Raw genomic sequence first — 14317 nt, forward strand, 5'->3', positions numbered from 1 at the left:
CTCCAGGGGGTACAGCCCCATTCGTGATAATTACCTGCCCGTCACACGACTCGCAGGGGCAGGGAAGAGTCGCTGCCGGAGTGAGTACGTGAGTGGTGAGGGTCGTTGGGATGAATGTGTGGGAGTTTGTGGTGACTGGGAGGTGTGTGCGGGCACGGTGCTGGTCACCCACCCCCTTTTCGTGTGCCGTGTCGGCTTTCATAGTTGCTGCTGCTGCTCGCTAACAGCACTTGCCCCCAACATTCTGTTCAGGTTATACGGGGGAGATATTTGTTATGGTGTGGGGGGAAGGGTGCGTGTGGTTTTGGTGAGTGCGCATCTGGTGAGTGTGTGGTGCGTGTATGGTCAGTGTGAGTCTGGTGAGCGACATTTCACCTGGTGAGTGACACTGACAGTGGAGTGAATGTGTGCTGAGTGAGCGTGCGGTGAGGGCCAATTCGGCGGGTCTGACGAGTGTGTGTGCGCGTGCCGAGCGTGGTGAGTGCGCAGTGAGCAGGGGCAAGTCTTCACCTTCAGCTTGTGCTCCCTCTCGGCGCTCACTTTGGTGAGGAGCTGCGCCTTGCGTCGGTTGAGCTCCTCCACGAGGGCGTCGCACTGCGCCACGAGACTCGCCTCCAGCTCCACGCCGCTCTCCTGCAGCACCCCCCCCCCAGCACACACGGACACGTGACGGGGGTCACACGGGCACACGCGCACGAGGCCCCGTGTAGCCTTAACAGACTGTCGGGGCAAGTGCTGTTAGCGAGCGCCTATGACGGCCGGCACGACGCATGAGGGGGTGGGTGGCCAACATCACGCCCGGCCGCCTTTGTCTCCCTAGTGGCAATGTTTGCACACCGTACTAGGTACTTATTTGAGGCTGAGTCGACCTAGGGGAGGCTTAGAACTGGTTCAGATAACCGTCACTGGTGTTCTTCCGTGAGCGGGAATCGAACTCGGGTGGCCGGGTTCGTAGCGCAGCGCGCTAACCGCTACACCACCGCTCCCCACACGGATCGCACAGGCACACACACAAACCACCGAGCACACACCCCATTCACACACGATCGATCTCACAAGCACACGCTACTGATCACACACAGGACTGATTACGCAGGCACGCAGCACCGAGCGCCCAGCGCCGATCACGCGGGGAGGCAGCACGGATGCACAGACACGCAGCGCTCATCACACACTGCGCGGATCACACAGGCACAGAGGTCTGGAACGTGAGGCTGGTGGTTGGTCGTGGTTGCGGGGGGGGGGGAGGGGGTCTGGGCCCCCTCCTCTCGCCATTGCCGTGTTCTGGGCCCTCAGCTGGGGCTGTAGGCGGGGGTCCGACCCCGTACGTGGCTCCTTTTAATAAAAGCTTAATCAATGAGCTTCATCCCGCGGGCGCTGCCGCTGTAAATTCTGTAAAATCCGCGCCCTCGTCTCCCCGTAGAATCTTCCTCCTCCCTCCTCCTCCTGCCGCCCCCTCCCTCCCTCTCTCGGCAGCGCGGGTCTCCCCCCGAGATGAGATGAGATGGCTCCGCGTCCCAGGCAATTAATATTCCACGCGAGCAAGCAGCCCGCGGCGAGGGGTGGCGCCTCCCTCCCTCCATCAATCCATTCATCCCTCCTTCCCGCTTTCACTCCCTCCCTTACTCAATTCATCCTTCCTCCCTATTTAACTCCCTTACTCCACTCATTTCCCTCGCTCCCTCCATTCCCCCTCCTTCACTCCCATCACGTCCTCTCTTACCCCTTCTTACCCCTCCCTAAATGCATTTATCACTTCCTCCTTCACTCCCTAACTCTCACCCTCCATCAATCCGATAATTCCTCCTTCCATTCGTCATCGACTCCCTCCTCGCTCGTAATTATCTTCTTCAACCCATCCCTCCCTTCATCCTTCACTCCCTCAATGTGTCCTTCATAGAGTCATCCCGTCCCTCCATCGCTCCCTCTTTGCATCCTTCCCCCGCTATCTCGTCCTCCCTTCATCTCTTCCAGCCTTCCCCCTCCCCTCCCTCCCCCTCCCTCCCCCGTTATCTATTCCGGCATCGCGGGCACCGCGGACAACACACGGGTGCTGGGGGCCGGCGCGGACTCCGCCAATCGCACGGAGCAGCTGTCCGCGGCCATGGAGATTTGGTGGAGGAAGGCGAGAAGGGGGGGTGGGGGAAGGGGGGGGGCGGGGGCCCCCGTCTGTTTGCCCCCCCCCTCGCCCCCAACTCCCCCACTCGGCTCGTGCCGCCCCCGCCTCCACGCGTCTCCCCATGCAGCCGTCTAATGCGTCACCCCCTTAACTCGCTACATCCCTAATGCGCTTCGCTTTAATTCGCTACACCCTAATGCGCCACCGCGCGTCGCTCGTCAAGTACCACCCCCGGGGAAGAAGGCCCTCTTGCACTTAGTTTGTCCCCCCCCCTGGTGTTTGATTGTCGGTCCCGTTGATTATATTATTCATTTATTTGTTTTCACCCGATCCTCAAGCGCGCGGGCGCGGACTCGACGCAGAGAGCAGGGGATTTCGGGGCATGCGAGAGATGTACGTGCGCATGTTGACCTTCTTTCGCACCTTACGTGGTAGCCAACCAAGCTCATGGGGGGTGCGAAATGGAGATGCTCGGAGTGTGGAAGATGTGGGCGGTACGGGAGGTATTGGAGATTGTGGGGGGGGGGGGGCTACTGGAGATGAGAGAGATACGGGCGGTACGGGAGATGATTTGTACCGCCCTAACAAGCTCTCACTGTTAATCCGCGGCCACTTAAAGAGAGCCACTCGGAACGCGCCGTGATTCGGGCCGAGGCCTCATCACCCCCCCCCCCTCCTCCTCCTTCCCCCCACGACGCGTGCCAGGGCGGCCCCCCAGCGAGATCTCCAATAGGGTGATGGTCGGGGTTAGCGTCACGTTTAGGGTAACGTCTCAAGTGAGATTCACCCATGCGGTGTCGACCACCCCGCAACCACTCACCCCATCACTCATCCCACCGCTCACCCCGTCACTCACCCCATCACTCATCCCACCGCTCACCCCATCACTTACCCCACCGCTTACCCCTTCATTCACACATCACCCATCTCATCACTCACCCTACCACTCACCCCATCACTCACCCCATCACTCATCCCACCGCTCACCCCATCACTCACCCCATCACTCATCCCACCGCTCACCCCATCACTCACCCCATCACTCACCCCATCACTCATCCCACCGCTCACCCCATCACTTACCCCACCGCTTACCCTTTCATTCACACATCACCCATCTCATCACTTACCTTACCGCTCACCCCATCACTCACCCCATCACTCATCCCACCGCTCACCCCACCACTCACCCCATCACTCATCCCACCGCTCACCCCATTACTCACCCCATCACTTACCCTACCGCTCACCCCATCACTCACCCCATCACTCATCCCACCGCTCACCCCATCACTCACCCCATCACTCATCCCACCGCTCACCCCATCACTTACTCCACCGCTTACCCCTTCATTCACACATCACCCATCTCATCACTCACCTTACCGCTCACCCCATCACTCACCCCATCACTCACACATCACCCATCCCATCATTGACGCCGATGCCTGCTCCTCCACGCACCCCATTGTCATCTGTGTAACCTCCCCCCCCCCACCGTCACCACCATCATTTACCCACAACGCCCACCCCATTACTTACCCCACCGTCCACCTCGCTACCCTCCCCACCACCCACGACATCATCCACCTCACGGCGCGTGACCCCGTTGACCCCGACGCTTCATTATCTCCGGGAAAGTGGGGTCCACGCTGCAGGAGGCGCGGGATCAACCCCTAATACCCCAGGTGGGGGCCCTCAGTGACACGGGCATAGAGCAGGGGCCTGGTCTATCTGGGCTCTGCACGTGGCGGCTGTAAGCGGTGGTGGTTGTAGTGGTGATGACTGTATTGGTTGTGGATTTTTTTGTGGACGTAGTGGTGTAGTGCTTAGCGGACTGTGCTCCAAAACCCGGCCACCGGAGTTCGATTACCACTCGCACGGCCAGTCACCATCAGTGGAGAGTATCTGAACTGGTCCAGGGCCTCCCCCTAGGTCGACTTGGCCTTAAATGAGCACCTGGTGCATCGGGCACTCGCGATACAAGGGCGGTTATTTTCTAGCCGTAAACGTCACGTGTACTGTAATGGGTTCGCGTGACCCCGACGGCAACTCGAGTCGCTCCTATTCACCGCAGTGTACAAAAAAATTATAAAATAGATTTTCTAACCGGATTGCGAGATATCATCAAATCAACCTGTTTGGGGGCGGGTGGGTGGGGGGGGGGCAGTGAGAGGGTTGGGGGGGTGGTCAGAACCGTTCTGCTCGTGATAATAAAAATAATGAATCGGACGGGGAGGGAATGGCGCAGCGTGCAGCGTGCAGCGAGAGAGGCACGCGGCGGCGTCGTCCTAATCCCTTCGTGCAACAGCGGCGGCTGCGGTGGCGACCCCGCCGCAGTGGAGTCCCGCAGCCCCCCGCGGGGACGCGGAGACTCCCTCGAGGTCGCGATCGCTTCGCACAGCGCGGCTCGGCCTGGGACGGGGGGCTGCCTGGGAATAGCCCCGGGCTCTTGTAGGCTTGGGGCCGGCGAGGTGGCGAGCGGGGTGGCCGCGCCGAGGTGAATATTTGTGGTTCGCAGCAAAGAAATTCCTGAGTTGGGCACCTCTCTGTGTGAGGAGTATGTTCTCTCCCTGTTCTCGCAGTGTGTGTGTGTGAGAGTGATTGCGTGTGTGAGAGAGAGCGCGTGATCATGCCATGGTGGTGTCACGTTAACTTCCTCGTCTAGCATGCAGGAGGTCAGGGGTTCGATCACAACTTTGATGCTTTATATTTGGAGTTTGCGTGTTCTTCCCGTGATCGCGTGGATTTTTTTCTCCGGGTCCTCCGGGGTTCCCTCCACAATTAGAAACATGCACTGCTATTATTTACATTATTTTGCTGCTATAAATGTCCAAATGATAAGCCACTTTGTTGAGCTATCATTTGTGGCCAGGTCGCTTCTGAAAAATAAGTTAATATCTCAGTGGGCTCTGACTGGTAGGATGGGGATGCTTTTTTAATTTGAGTGATTTGTTTATCTTTATTGTAGTTTGCACAACTATCATGTGTCTGTACTGTTTGTTGTTGTAACGTTCTTACCCGCCCCTACTGGACATTTGTGAAAAAGAGCTTCATAGTTCATCGGATCCCTCCAGTATAAATACATATTTTCATTCTGTGTGTGTGTGAATGTGTGGAGTTTGTATGTTCTCTCCCTGTTTTGCAAGGCTTTCATCTGTGTTCTCCGATTTCCTCACATAGCTAAACAACACAACATACAATGCAACTGGTATTGGCCAAATATCTTATGCTGAAAAATTACGTGAACATTACTGACATCAGATCGCACACAGCAGCAACATTACCCCCTGACTGCAACAACTTGGCAGGACCCTCCTAAAAAGTAGCTTGCGAATAGGTGAGACTTTCCTGGGTAAAAAAAAAAACCCTTAAACATAATAATACATTAATTATTAATTGTCAGTATACCAATGGACTATTGAATCCATCTGCGCGGAGCTTGTCTTCGTGTGTGTGGTTCTTCTCCAGTTTCCTCCCACAATACGCAAATCGCTCACGATAGGAATTGACCGAACATCCAAATGTAGCATCAGTGCCTTCAGCCTCAGTGAGCGAGGTCATCCGTTGTGAAATATGAGGGCGTTAGTATCGGTGAACCTAACGGTGCCACCCCCGTACCTGGATCTTGTGGCTCAGACTCTTGAGCTGCACCAGGAGCTCTTTGGCCTCCTTGGCCTTGCTGGAGAGGCTGGTGAGCGCGGCTGACATCTGCGTCTGTCGACACAAAGACAACCACACACACACAGACGTCACATGGGGGCACACACACACAGGAGTGGTGGTGGTCGTTGTGAGCCGGACAGTTTCCCTGGTGGTGCTGGCTGTGAGCCAGATATTGCAAATGGAAATTGGGAGCCATGCAGTGGGAGCGGTACGGAGCCAGGCCTCCATGGTGTGTTGCTGGGAAGATCCCGAAAGCTCAGCGCTCTCCATCATTACCTGGCCCCGCTCTCCACAATCGATGAATCCGTTTAAACGTCCCCGGCTCCCAGACTTCTTCATTAAGCGCGCCCACGTGATGCTCGCGAGCTGCATTTAAAGAGCAGCCTGTGAGACTGGTACCCTGTGACCGGACCCACGGGCTCAGTCAGGATCTCCGTGGTCAGAACTCCTGGAGTCGGGTTCCGTGAGACCCCTGAATGAGAGTCATCTGAGACAGGATCCCCTTGGTTAGAGCTCCCAAGATTGGGGATCAGCTCACCCTAACAACACAAGCTCCCCTGGTTCACAGGGCTCCACAGAGATGCGTGAGACGGTGACCTCCTTTCCGGAGGCTCAGAAACCACGAATGTCGACCTCTCAAGGCCCTGCTCCCTCCAAGGGCAGTCAAGGATTCCTCCTCTGCACACGCGCAGACAGGGTGTGCAATGCGTGCATTGCCAGCGCTTGTTTTTCCCGGATCAACATGATTGCCCCGCAATGCCCCCGCTAAGCCCATGGCCATGCATAGCCACCACGGATTGAGTCCGCGAGCCACCCACACCACGCTGCTCATCAGCGGCAGCTGCCGGCCGGTGGGCTCGACTCCCTGCCCCGGGTCGCTCCCCCCTTCTCTCCCACCGTCCGTCCCTCGCGGAGGGGGGGAGCCAGCTGGCAGGCGCGCCGGCGCGGCTCTCCGTGAAATTCATCGCGAAATTAATTTATGGACGGAATGGGATGGAGGGAGGGCGGCGCGCGTCCCCGTGTAGACCCGACCGAGGGGGCGAGGTGGGGGGGGCGGGGTGATCTCCTTCTCGGACCGCTTGGTTAGACTCGCGACCCCACCACAGGGGGCCCACTCGTGGGAGCTCGCCGCGTTCGGGCACTCTGAAGTCGTCGCCGCGGTGGCGTAAATCCGGACTCGCGGCGCCCCACCTAGCCAAAGTGGCGCTCGCCCGCGCCGTGTCCTAATGGAGCCGGCGACCGCGTGATGAAGGAAACAATGATGCGCTAATTACCGGACAATTACACGGGCGTTTAGGCGCGGGGAGGAGAAGGGTGCGGAGCCCTTCCGCGGGCCTTCGCGCGAAACGCCTCGCACGCACGCGCGAGCACACGCGGACGCAAAGAAAAAGTTCCCCCGTGTAGCCTTGCACAGGCTGCTGGGGCAAGTGCTGTTTAGCGAGCGCCTGCGAAAGCCGCGACGACGCACGGGGGAGTACAGCAATGTGGCCAGCAAGCAGCACGCCTGGCCGCCTTTATCTCCCCCAGTGGTGATGTTTAATACACACCGCATCAGACACTCAATTTAAGGCTGTTGTCGATCTGTTCTCAGGGAGGCTCAAGGCCGGTGCAGATATTCGCTTCTGATGTCGATTGTGAGCGTGAATCGAACGCGGGTCGCCAACTTTCGTAGCCTCGTGCGCTGACTACTACCGCTGCATATACGCGCCAGCCAAAAAAAAAACACCCACACAGGCACACACGAATATATACAGACAAAGACCCCCCGTATAGCCTTAACAGATAGTTGGGGCAAGTGCTGTAAGCGAGCACCGATGAAGGCCGGTACGGCACACGAGGGGGTGGGTGGCCAACACCACGCCCGACCGCCTTTGTCTCCCTAGTGGCGATGTTTACACATCGCACCAGGTACTAATTTGAGGCTGAGTCGACCTAGGGGAGGTCCAGGACCGGTTCAGATAATCGTCACAGGTGTTGGCCGTGAGCGGGCATCGAACTCGGGACGCCCGGGTTCGTAGCGCAGCGCGCTAACCGCTACGCCACCGCTCCCCACACACAGGCACGCACACACACACAGGCCCGCGCGTGGGATGTTGTGGTAATGAAACGTGAATGGTGATGGGGAGTAAACGCGGCGCTAGCAGCAGGACCTGGGAACGAGGTCACGAGCAGGAGTCGCGGCACGAGGTGCCGACCTCCTTCCCATGATGGGTCTTCATCGTCGGCGGGAAATGGTTTCACCGTCATCGTCATCATCGTGGCGCCGTATTTTGCAAGCGTCACCATCGGCGGGTCATTTTTGCGAGGTGCTAGCCTCGTGATGCGCATTCAAACTTTCGCTCCCCCCCCCAACACCGGGCTGTGCGCGGCACGAGGCACCAAATGTGCCCCCTACACCGCCACACCGGCCGAGGGGATCGGCCGAGGGGATCATGGTCAGCCCCCCCCCCCCCCCATTTTTCTAGCAAGGGATTATTTCGCGAGTACACACGCCGCCTCGCCTCGCGCGTAATTACATTCTGCTCTGCCGCTCAGCATCCCCGTAATGCCTCCGTTACCAGGGGCAACCGCACCAACAGCCCTGGACCCCTCTCCTCGGGAGGGGGGGGGGGCGCTCTACACGGGACGGAGCCGAGGATGATGACGAGGGGAGGGTAATGGGCACGGTGATGGAAGAGGTGGCCACCGCCTGCTGTGTATGGCGGTGGCGCCAGTGTACACCTTCGCCATGGCTGCTGACGCTTGATTAGTGATGGGCACGAGAGAGCGCCCTGCTTTGTGGGCAGCAGGAGGGCGGTGGTAACACCGTCGCGGTCGAGGGCAGCACGTGGAGGGCAGCACGGGGAGGGCACGAGGCACGCGTCCGCTCACTCCGCACTCCCCTTCCCCAGGGAGGCCGGGGGAGGACAACAGATGGGCGCGATTGTGACTCTCAAAATCAACTCCCCCCTCCCACATTAAGAACCTCACCTCGTCTCCCTAGCAAACCCTTAATCGCTTCTAGCAACCTCCTCACCTACCCTAGCAACTCCCTCGCCTCCCCTGGGCCACCCTCCTCACATCCCCTAGCAACTCCCTCGCCTCCCCTGAGCCACTCTCCTCACATCCCCTAGCAACTCCCTCGCCTCCCCTGGGCCACCCTCCTCACATCCCCTAGCAACTCCATCGCCTCCCGTGGCATTCCCCACTGACGAAAGGGAAACGCGAGGCTCCAGGCGCCACCCCCACACACCGCTCCCCGACCGCACCACCGCCACCGCGACCGCCACACAACAGCAGCGCCACGCTCCGTCTGTCCCCCTGCCCATGAACAGCCACTGGGCGTGAGGAGGAGGGACTGCCCCCGCCTGCCCCCGCCTGCCCCCGCCTTTGCCCCGTCTGCCCTGAGCTGCTTTCCGCTCCCTAGGATTCATCTCCTGGCTGGAGCGCGGACAGAGTGGGCACCAGGTGGCCCCCACCCCTCCCCCACCTCCCGCCCGCTCCCTCCCCTCGCATATGGATTATGGGAGGCGCTCGCTTTTGGCCAAATGAGCACAGATGGAGGAGATAACAAAGGGCTGCGGTTTAGATGCAACGCGGGGGGATGGGGGGAGCCCCCCCCCCAAACTACCACACCCCCCCCACTCCGACAAGTTCAATCCTAACCTTCTAACACAAGATCCAACCTTAATGCAAGTGCTGATTTGCAGCCGGAATAGTCTGGCCTTAGAGTGTCCGCATTTGGTTTAAATAAGCACACATAGCAAACACATGCCGACCTGTTCATAGGATTATAGGCAATAAGATGGTGTTTTATAGATAGACTTACGTTGCACTCTCGTGGTAGTGCCTTACGCCGACAATATCTACTCCAGGCCAGCCTAGCAGCGTTCCAGAAAATATCGATTCAGACGTTAATCCCCGGCTAAGACGAATCATATCTGTCCATAGGTCGAGCTCTGACCCTAACCTCGAGCCCAAACCCTCGCGCTCACCCCTCCACCGCTTTGGTCGACCTCTCCCCTCGCGCTCACCCCTCCACCGCTTTGCTCGACCTCTCCCCTCGCGCTCACTCCTCCACCGCTTTGCTCGACCTCTCCCCACGCGCTCACCCCTCCACCGCTTTGCTCGACCTCTCCCCCAGCGCTCACCCCTCCACCGCTTTGCTCGACCTCTCCCCTAGCGCTCACCCCTCCACCGCTTTGCTCGACCTCTCCCCTAGCGCTCACCCCTCCACGGCTTTGCTCGACCTCTCCCCGAGCGCTCACCCCTCCACCGCTTTGCTCGACCTCTCCCCGAGCGCTCACCCCTCCACCGCTTTGCTCGACCTCTCCCCTAGCGCTCACCCCTCCACGGCTTTGCTCGACCTCTCCCCGAGCGCTCACCCCTCCACCGCTTTGCTCGACCTCTCCCCTAGCGCTCACCCCTCCACCGCTTTGCTCGACCTCTCCCCTAGCGCTCACCCCTCCACGGCTTTGCTCGACCTCTCCCCGAGCGCTCACCCCTCCACCGCTTTGCTCGACCTCTCCCCCAGCGCTCACCCCTCCACCGCTTTGCTCGACCTCTCCCCGAGCGCTCACCCCTCCACCGCTTTGCTCGACTTCTCCCCTGGCGCTCACCCCTCCACCGCTTTGCTCGACCTCTCCCCTGGCGCTCACCCCTCCACCGCTTTGCTCGACCTCCCCCCTAGCGCTCACCCCTCCACCGCTTTGCTCGACCTCTCCCCTAGCGCTCACCCCTCCACCGCTTTGCTCGATGCCTCCCTGAGCCCGGGGGGAGCAAGACGAGGGCGTCTGATGAGCGTGTTGGGGGTTTGAGCGCGTTGAGATCAGCGAACAGCAGCCAAAGACGGTGGGTGGCGAAACCCAGAAGGGGAGGACAGAGAGACGGGGAGAGAGGCAAACAGGGAAGGGGGGAGATGAGAGAGAGCGAGCGAGACGAGGAAGAAAGGCCGAGAGTGAGGAGAGATGGAGAAGAGAGATGATGGGGGAGGACAAGGAGAGACGAGGAGAGAGACGAGGAGGAGGAGGATGATAAGAGAGGAGGAAGGATAAGAGAGGAAGAGGAGCATGATAGATGATGAGAGGAGGTGGAGGAAGGCGTGAGAGAGATACGTGGAGAGACAACAAAAAAGAGAGGGGGGCAGACATGAGGAGGATGAGGAGGGGACAGGCGAGGGTAACGAAGGGGTGGAGGGGGGGTGCTGATTCATGGGGGCGGGGAGGAGTTTGGCTCGCCGATGGCCCGGTCGTTGACCGTGTTTATATGCACACACTGTAATTAAACATGCCAATTACACGCTAACTACATGGGAACCGCGTGCGCGCTAGGGGTGTGCCCCTCCACGAGCACGCGGCTCCGGGGTTCCGAGTCGGAGTGAGGGATTAGAGGGAGGGGAGTGGGGGGGGGTGGTAGTGGGGGGCGGCAGTGGGGGGCGGTAGTGGGGGGCGGTAGTGTGGAGTGGTAGTTAGTGGGGGGGCACGCGTGTCGGTAAAGAACAGGCTGTGGTGACACCAACACAACCGCCACCACCCCCTTAACCGCCAGGGGCTCCGCTCCCTGTGGGTCTGTGCCACGGGCGGAGACACCGCTCGTGTTTCCTCCATGATCTCGTTCGTCTCTGTGTGTCTGTGTCTGCACCTCTGTGCAGGTGCAGTAGTGGAGTGGTTGACGCGCTGCGACTCGAGTTCCATTCCCGCTCACGGCCATTAACACCGGTAACGATTATCTGAAACCGGTCCTGGGGCTCCTCTAGGGCGACTCAGCCTCCAATGAGTACCTGGTGCGGTGTGTAAACATCTCCACTGGGGAGACAAAGGCGGACTGGCGTGGTGCTGGCCACAACATCCTGTCGTTTGCCGTTCCAGCTTTTATAGGTGCTCGCTAACAGCACCTGCCCCAAAACCCTGTTGAGGCTATACGGGGGATATTTGTCTTGTCTCTGTGTGCGCGCGTCTTGTGGGTACGTTGACATAATGGGGGGCGCAGGTGGTGAATCTGCCAATCATCTCAGTCAGTTAACCGAGAGCACATGGGTCTGCTCCGTGAACTCCCTGCCGGCGAGGCTTTCACACTCCACGTGACAAGAGTGCACCTAGTCTGGCACAAGGGACGTGGTGACGTGCATTTGTGTGTGTTTGTGAGAGTTTTGTATGAGTTGATGTGTGTGTGAGGTGAGCGATGGCGCCGTGACGCGGCCATCTGAGCGGTAGTGTCGCGGTTATCGCGCTCCGATTCCCGCTCACGGCCAACACCAGTGACGATTATCTGATCCGGTCCCCTAGGTCGACTCAGCCTTAAATGAGTACCCGGTGCGGTGTGTAAACATCGCCACTGGGGAGACAAAGGCGGTCGGGCGCGGTGCTGGCCACCCACCCCCTCGTGTACCGTTCCGGCCTTCATAGGTGTTACTCGCTAACAGCACTTGTCCCGACAGTCTGTTAAGGCTATACGGGGGATCTTTGTCTCTGTCTTTGTGTACGAGGTGAGCGATGGCGCAGTGATCGCGGCGATCTGAGCTCGATTCCCAGCCATAGATAACATCGATGGCGACTTGATATCAGCCTTCAATGAATACCAAGTGCGTTGTAGAAAACATCAACACGGAAGATACAAAGGCGGCCGAGTGTGGATCTGGCCACACCAGCCACTAGTCTGTATGACTACACGAGGGATCGTGCTCTATTGATGGTGAGACACAGAGCAGTGGGAGAACTTTAGATTGGGGCTGCCCTATGAGTGAAACCAATTAACGCATGAGCCGTGATTTCTGGAGATTCAAATTCGAAAATGTAATTTTTTTTAAACGTATCAAGTGTCACAAGCAGACTCATACAAAATGCACATGTCCCAGGAAAGCTCTTCATGTGTAGGTGACCAGGTGGATTGCAACATCGCCGCACAGCGAGGCGGCGCTGGCTCAATCCAGCGGTGGATTTATCATGGCTGATGATGACGCGGATGGTTGATCGACTGGGACTCTCTTCACGCTAACTTTTCGCTTCCAAGCCAGCCCTCCTAGGACATCGTTAAATACTAGTCACTCGGTCACGGGCATGTTTACGCGTACAGTCTACAGGTATTGCATTTCTAAGGGGCAGGCGAAGCTCAGGTGCGGGCAGGGTCACGGGCACAGGTTCAGAATCAGAATCGTTATCTGGACTGGAGGAATCCGATGAGCTATGAAGCTCATTTTTTCACAGACGTCCAGCATGGGCGAGTCATGAGCAGGTGCCAGGGCAAAGGTCACTTTAGAGTGTCCCAGGATTCGCTGTCGGCCGCGGTGCTGACTAAAGCCTGGCTCGTGCTCAATATCGCCGAGCAGAGGCGCTGTAAAGGGATAAACAAAAAAACAAAAGTCCGTGAAATATTCTGTCGCGTAACAGCTCCTCGAACCTTCAACGTCGCCCCGTCGCGCGAGCGCCGAACAGCTGCTGCGACATTCACAGCGGAGCGACGCGCACAGGCGGAGGAGGTCGTGACGAGGCCCCTTTGCCTGCACGGTCACGAATTGGTCACCCCTTGGTAATGGCGTTGTCACGAATAGCTCCTGTGTTGGTCGTGTCACGGTCACGTAAAGGTCCCCGTGTATTGGTAATGTTTTGGTCATATTATGTCGCCTATTGTTTCCGTATCGATCATGCCATTTAGCTCTTGCTTCGGGGCACCCCACCCTGACCTCTCCCTCTAGCCCCCCTCCCCACCCTGACCTCTCCCCCCAGGCCCCGCTCTCCACCCCGATCTGTCACCCCAGGCCCCCACTCACCACCCTGACTTCTCCCCAGCAGGCCCCTCCCCACCACGATCTGTCACCCTAGCCCCCCCCCCCCACTCTGACTTTTCCCCTAGGCCCCCTCCACCCCGATCTGTCCACCCCAGGCCCCCCCTCACCACCCTAACTTCTCCCCCCAGGCCCCCTTTCCACCACGATCTGTCACTCCAGCCCCCCCTCTCCCCACCCTGACTTTTCCCCTAGGCCCTCCCACCCCGATCTGTCCCACCCCCAGCCCCCCTCACCGCTAGTCCACCAGTTCGCTACCTGGAGGACTCAGATGTAAACCAATCAATCATTTAATTAGCAAAACCACCATTCACGGCCAGTTAATTACCCTCATTAAATCAGGGATTTGCTTTAAGGGACTAGGAGTGTCGGCGTGGAAGGTTGGGGGTGGCTCCAGCAAGGAGCCCGGCCTCCCGCCCCTCCCGCCAGGGCCGCCAGCGGCGCCTCGTGGTACCCACACCGCACGTGGTGTGGGTACCACGAGGCGCAAACCTGGCAGGAGGGCACTCGCAACTCGTCAATCACCTTCATCCGGCAGCGGATTGACCATGGCTGATGATTACGGTGAATTACCAAGAGTGGTGCAGCCCCCCCCCGCACCCCCCCCCCCGACCGTCCTCCTCGCCCCCCACCGCCGCCCCCCAATCCCAAGCCACGACCACTGCAGCCACCACAATTCGATTCCAGGCTGTGGAGGGTTCCGGGTAAAACGCGTAGAAAAGCATAACTCCGTTCTGTCTCTACAAACACAAGGTATTGACTTTGTCCATCAG

General features: G+C 58.8%; 1 protein-coding gene across 2 annotated transcripts in view; it reads right to left on the reverse strand.

Moving 5' to 3' along the window:
• Positions 1 to 14317, reverse strand: part of LOC144943200 (E3 ubiquitin-protein ligase TRIM9-like) — a 31179-nt gene that overhangs the window by 12669 nt on the left and 4193 nt on the right. For both annotated transcript variants that reach the window (XM_078870464.1, XM_078870463.1), the window contains exons 2-3: positions 5741 to 5836; positions 511 to 633 (exon numbers count right to left, since the gene is read on the reverse strand). In XM_078870464.1, coding sequence (XP_078726590.1) covers positions 511 to 633; positions 5741 to 5836 — 219 coding nt within the window. The remainder of the gene's footprint in view (positions 1 to 510; positions 634 to 5740; positions 5837 to 14317) is intronic.

The sequence above is a fragment of the Lampetra fluviatilis genome, chromosome 30 (genome assembly GCF_964198595.1).
Source record: "Lampetra fluviatilis chromosome 30, kcLamFluv1.1, whole genome shotgun sequence".
Taxonomy (NCBI): domain Eukaryota; kingdom Metazoa; phylum Chordata; class Hyperoartia; order Petromyzontiformes; family Petromyzontidae; genus Lampetra; species Lampetra fluviatilis.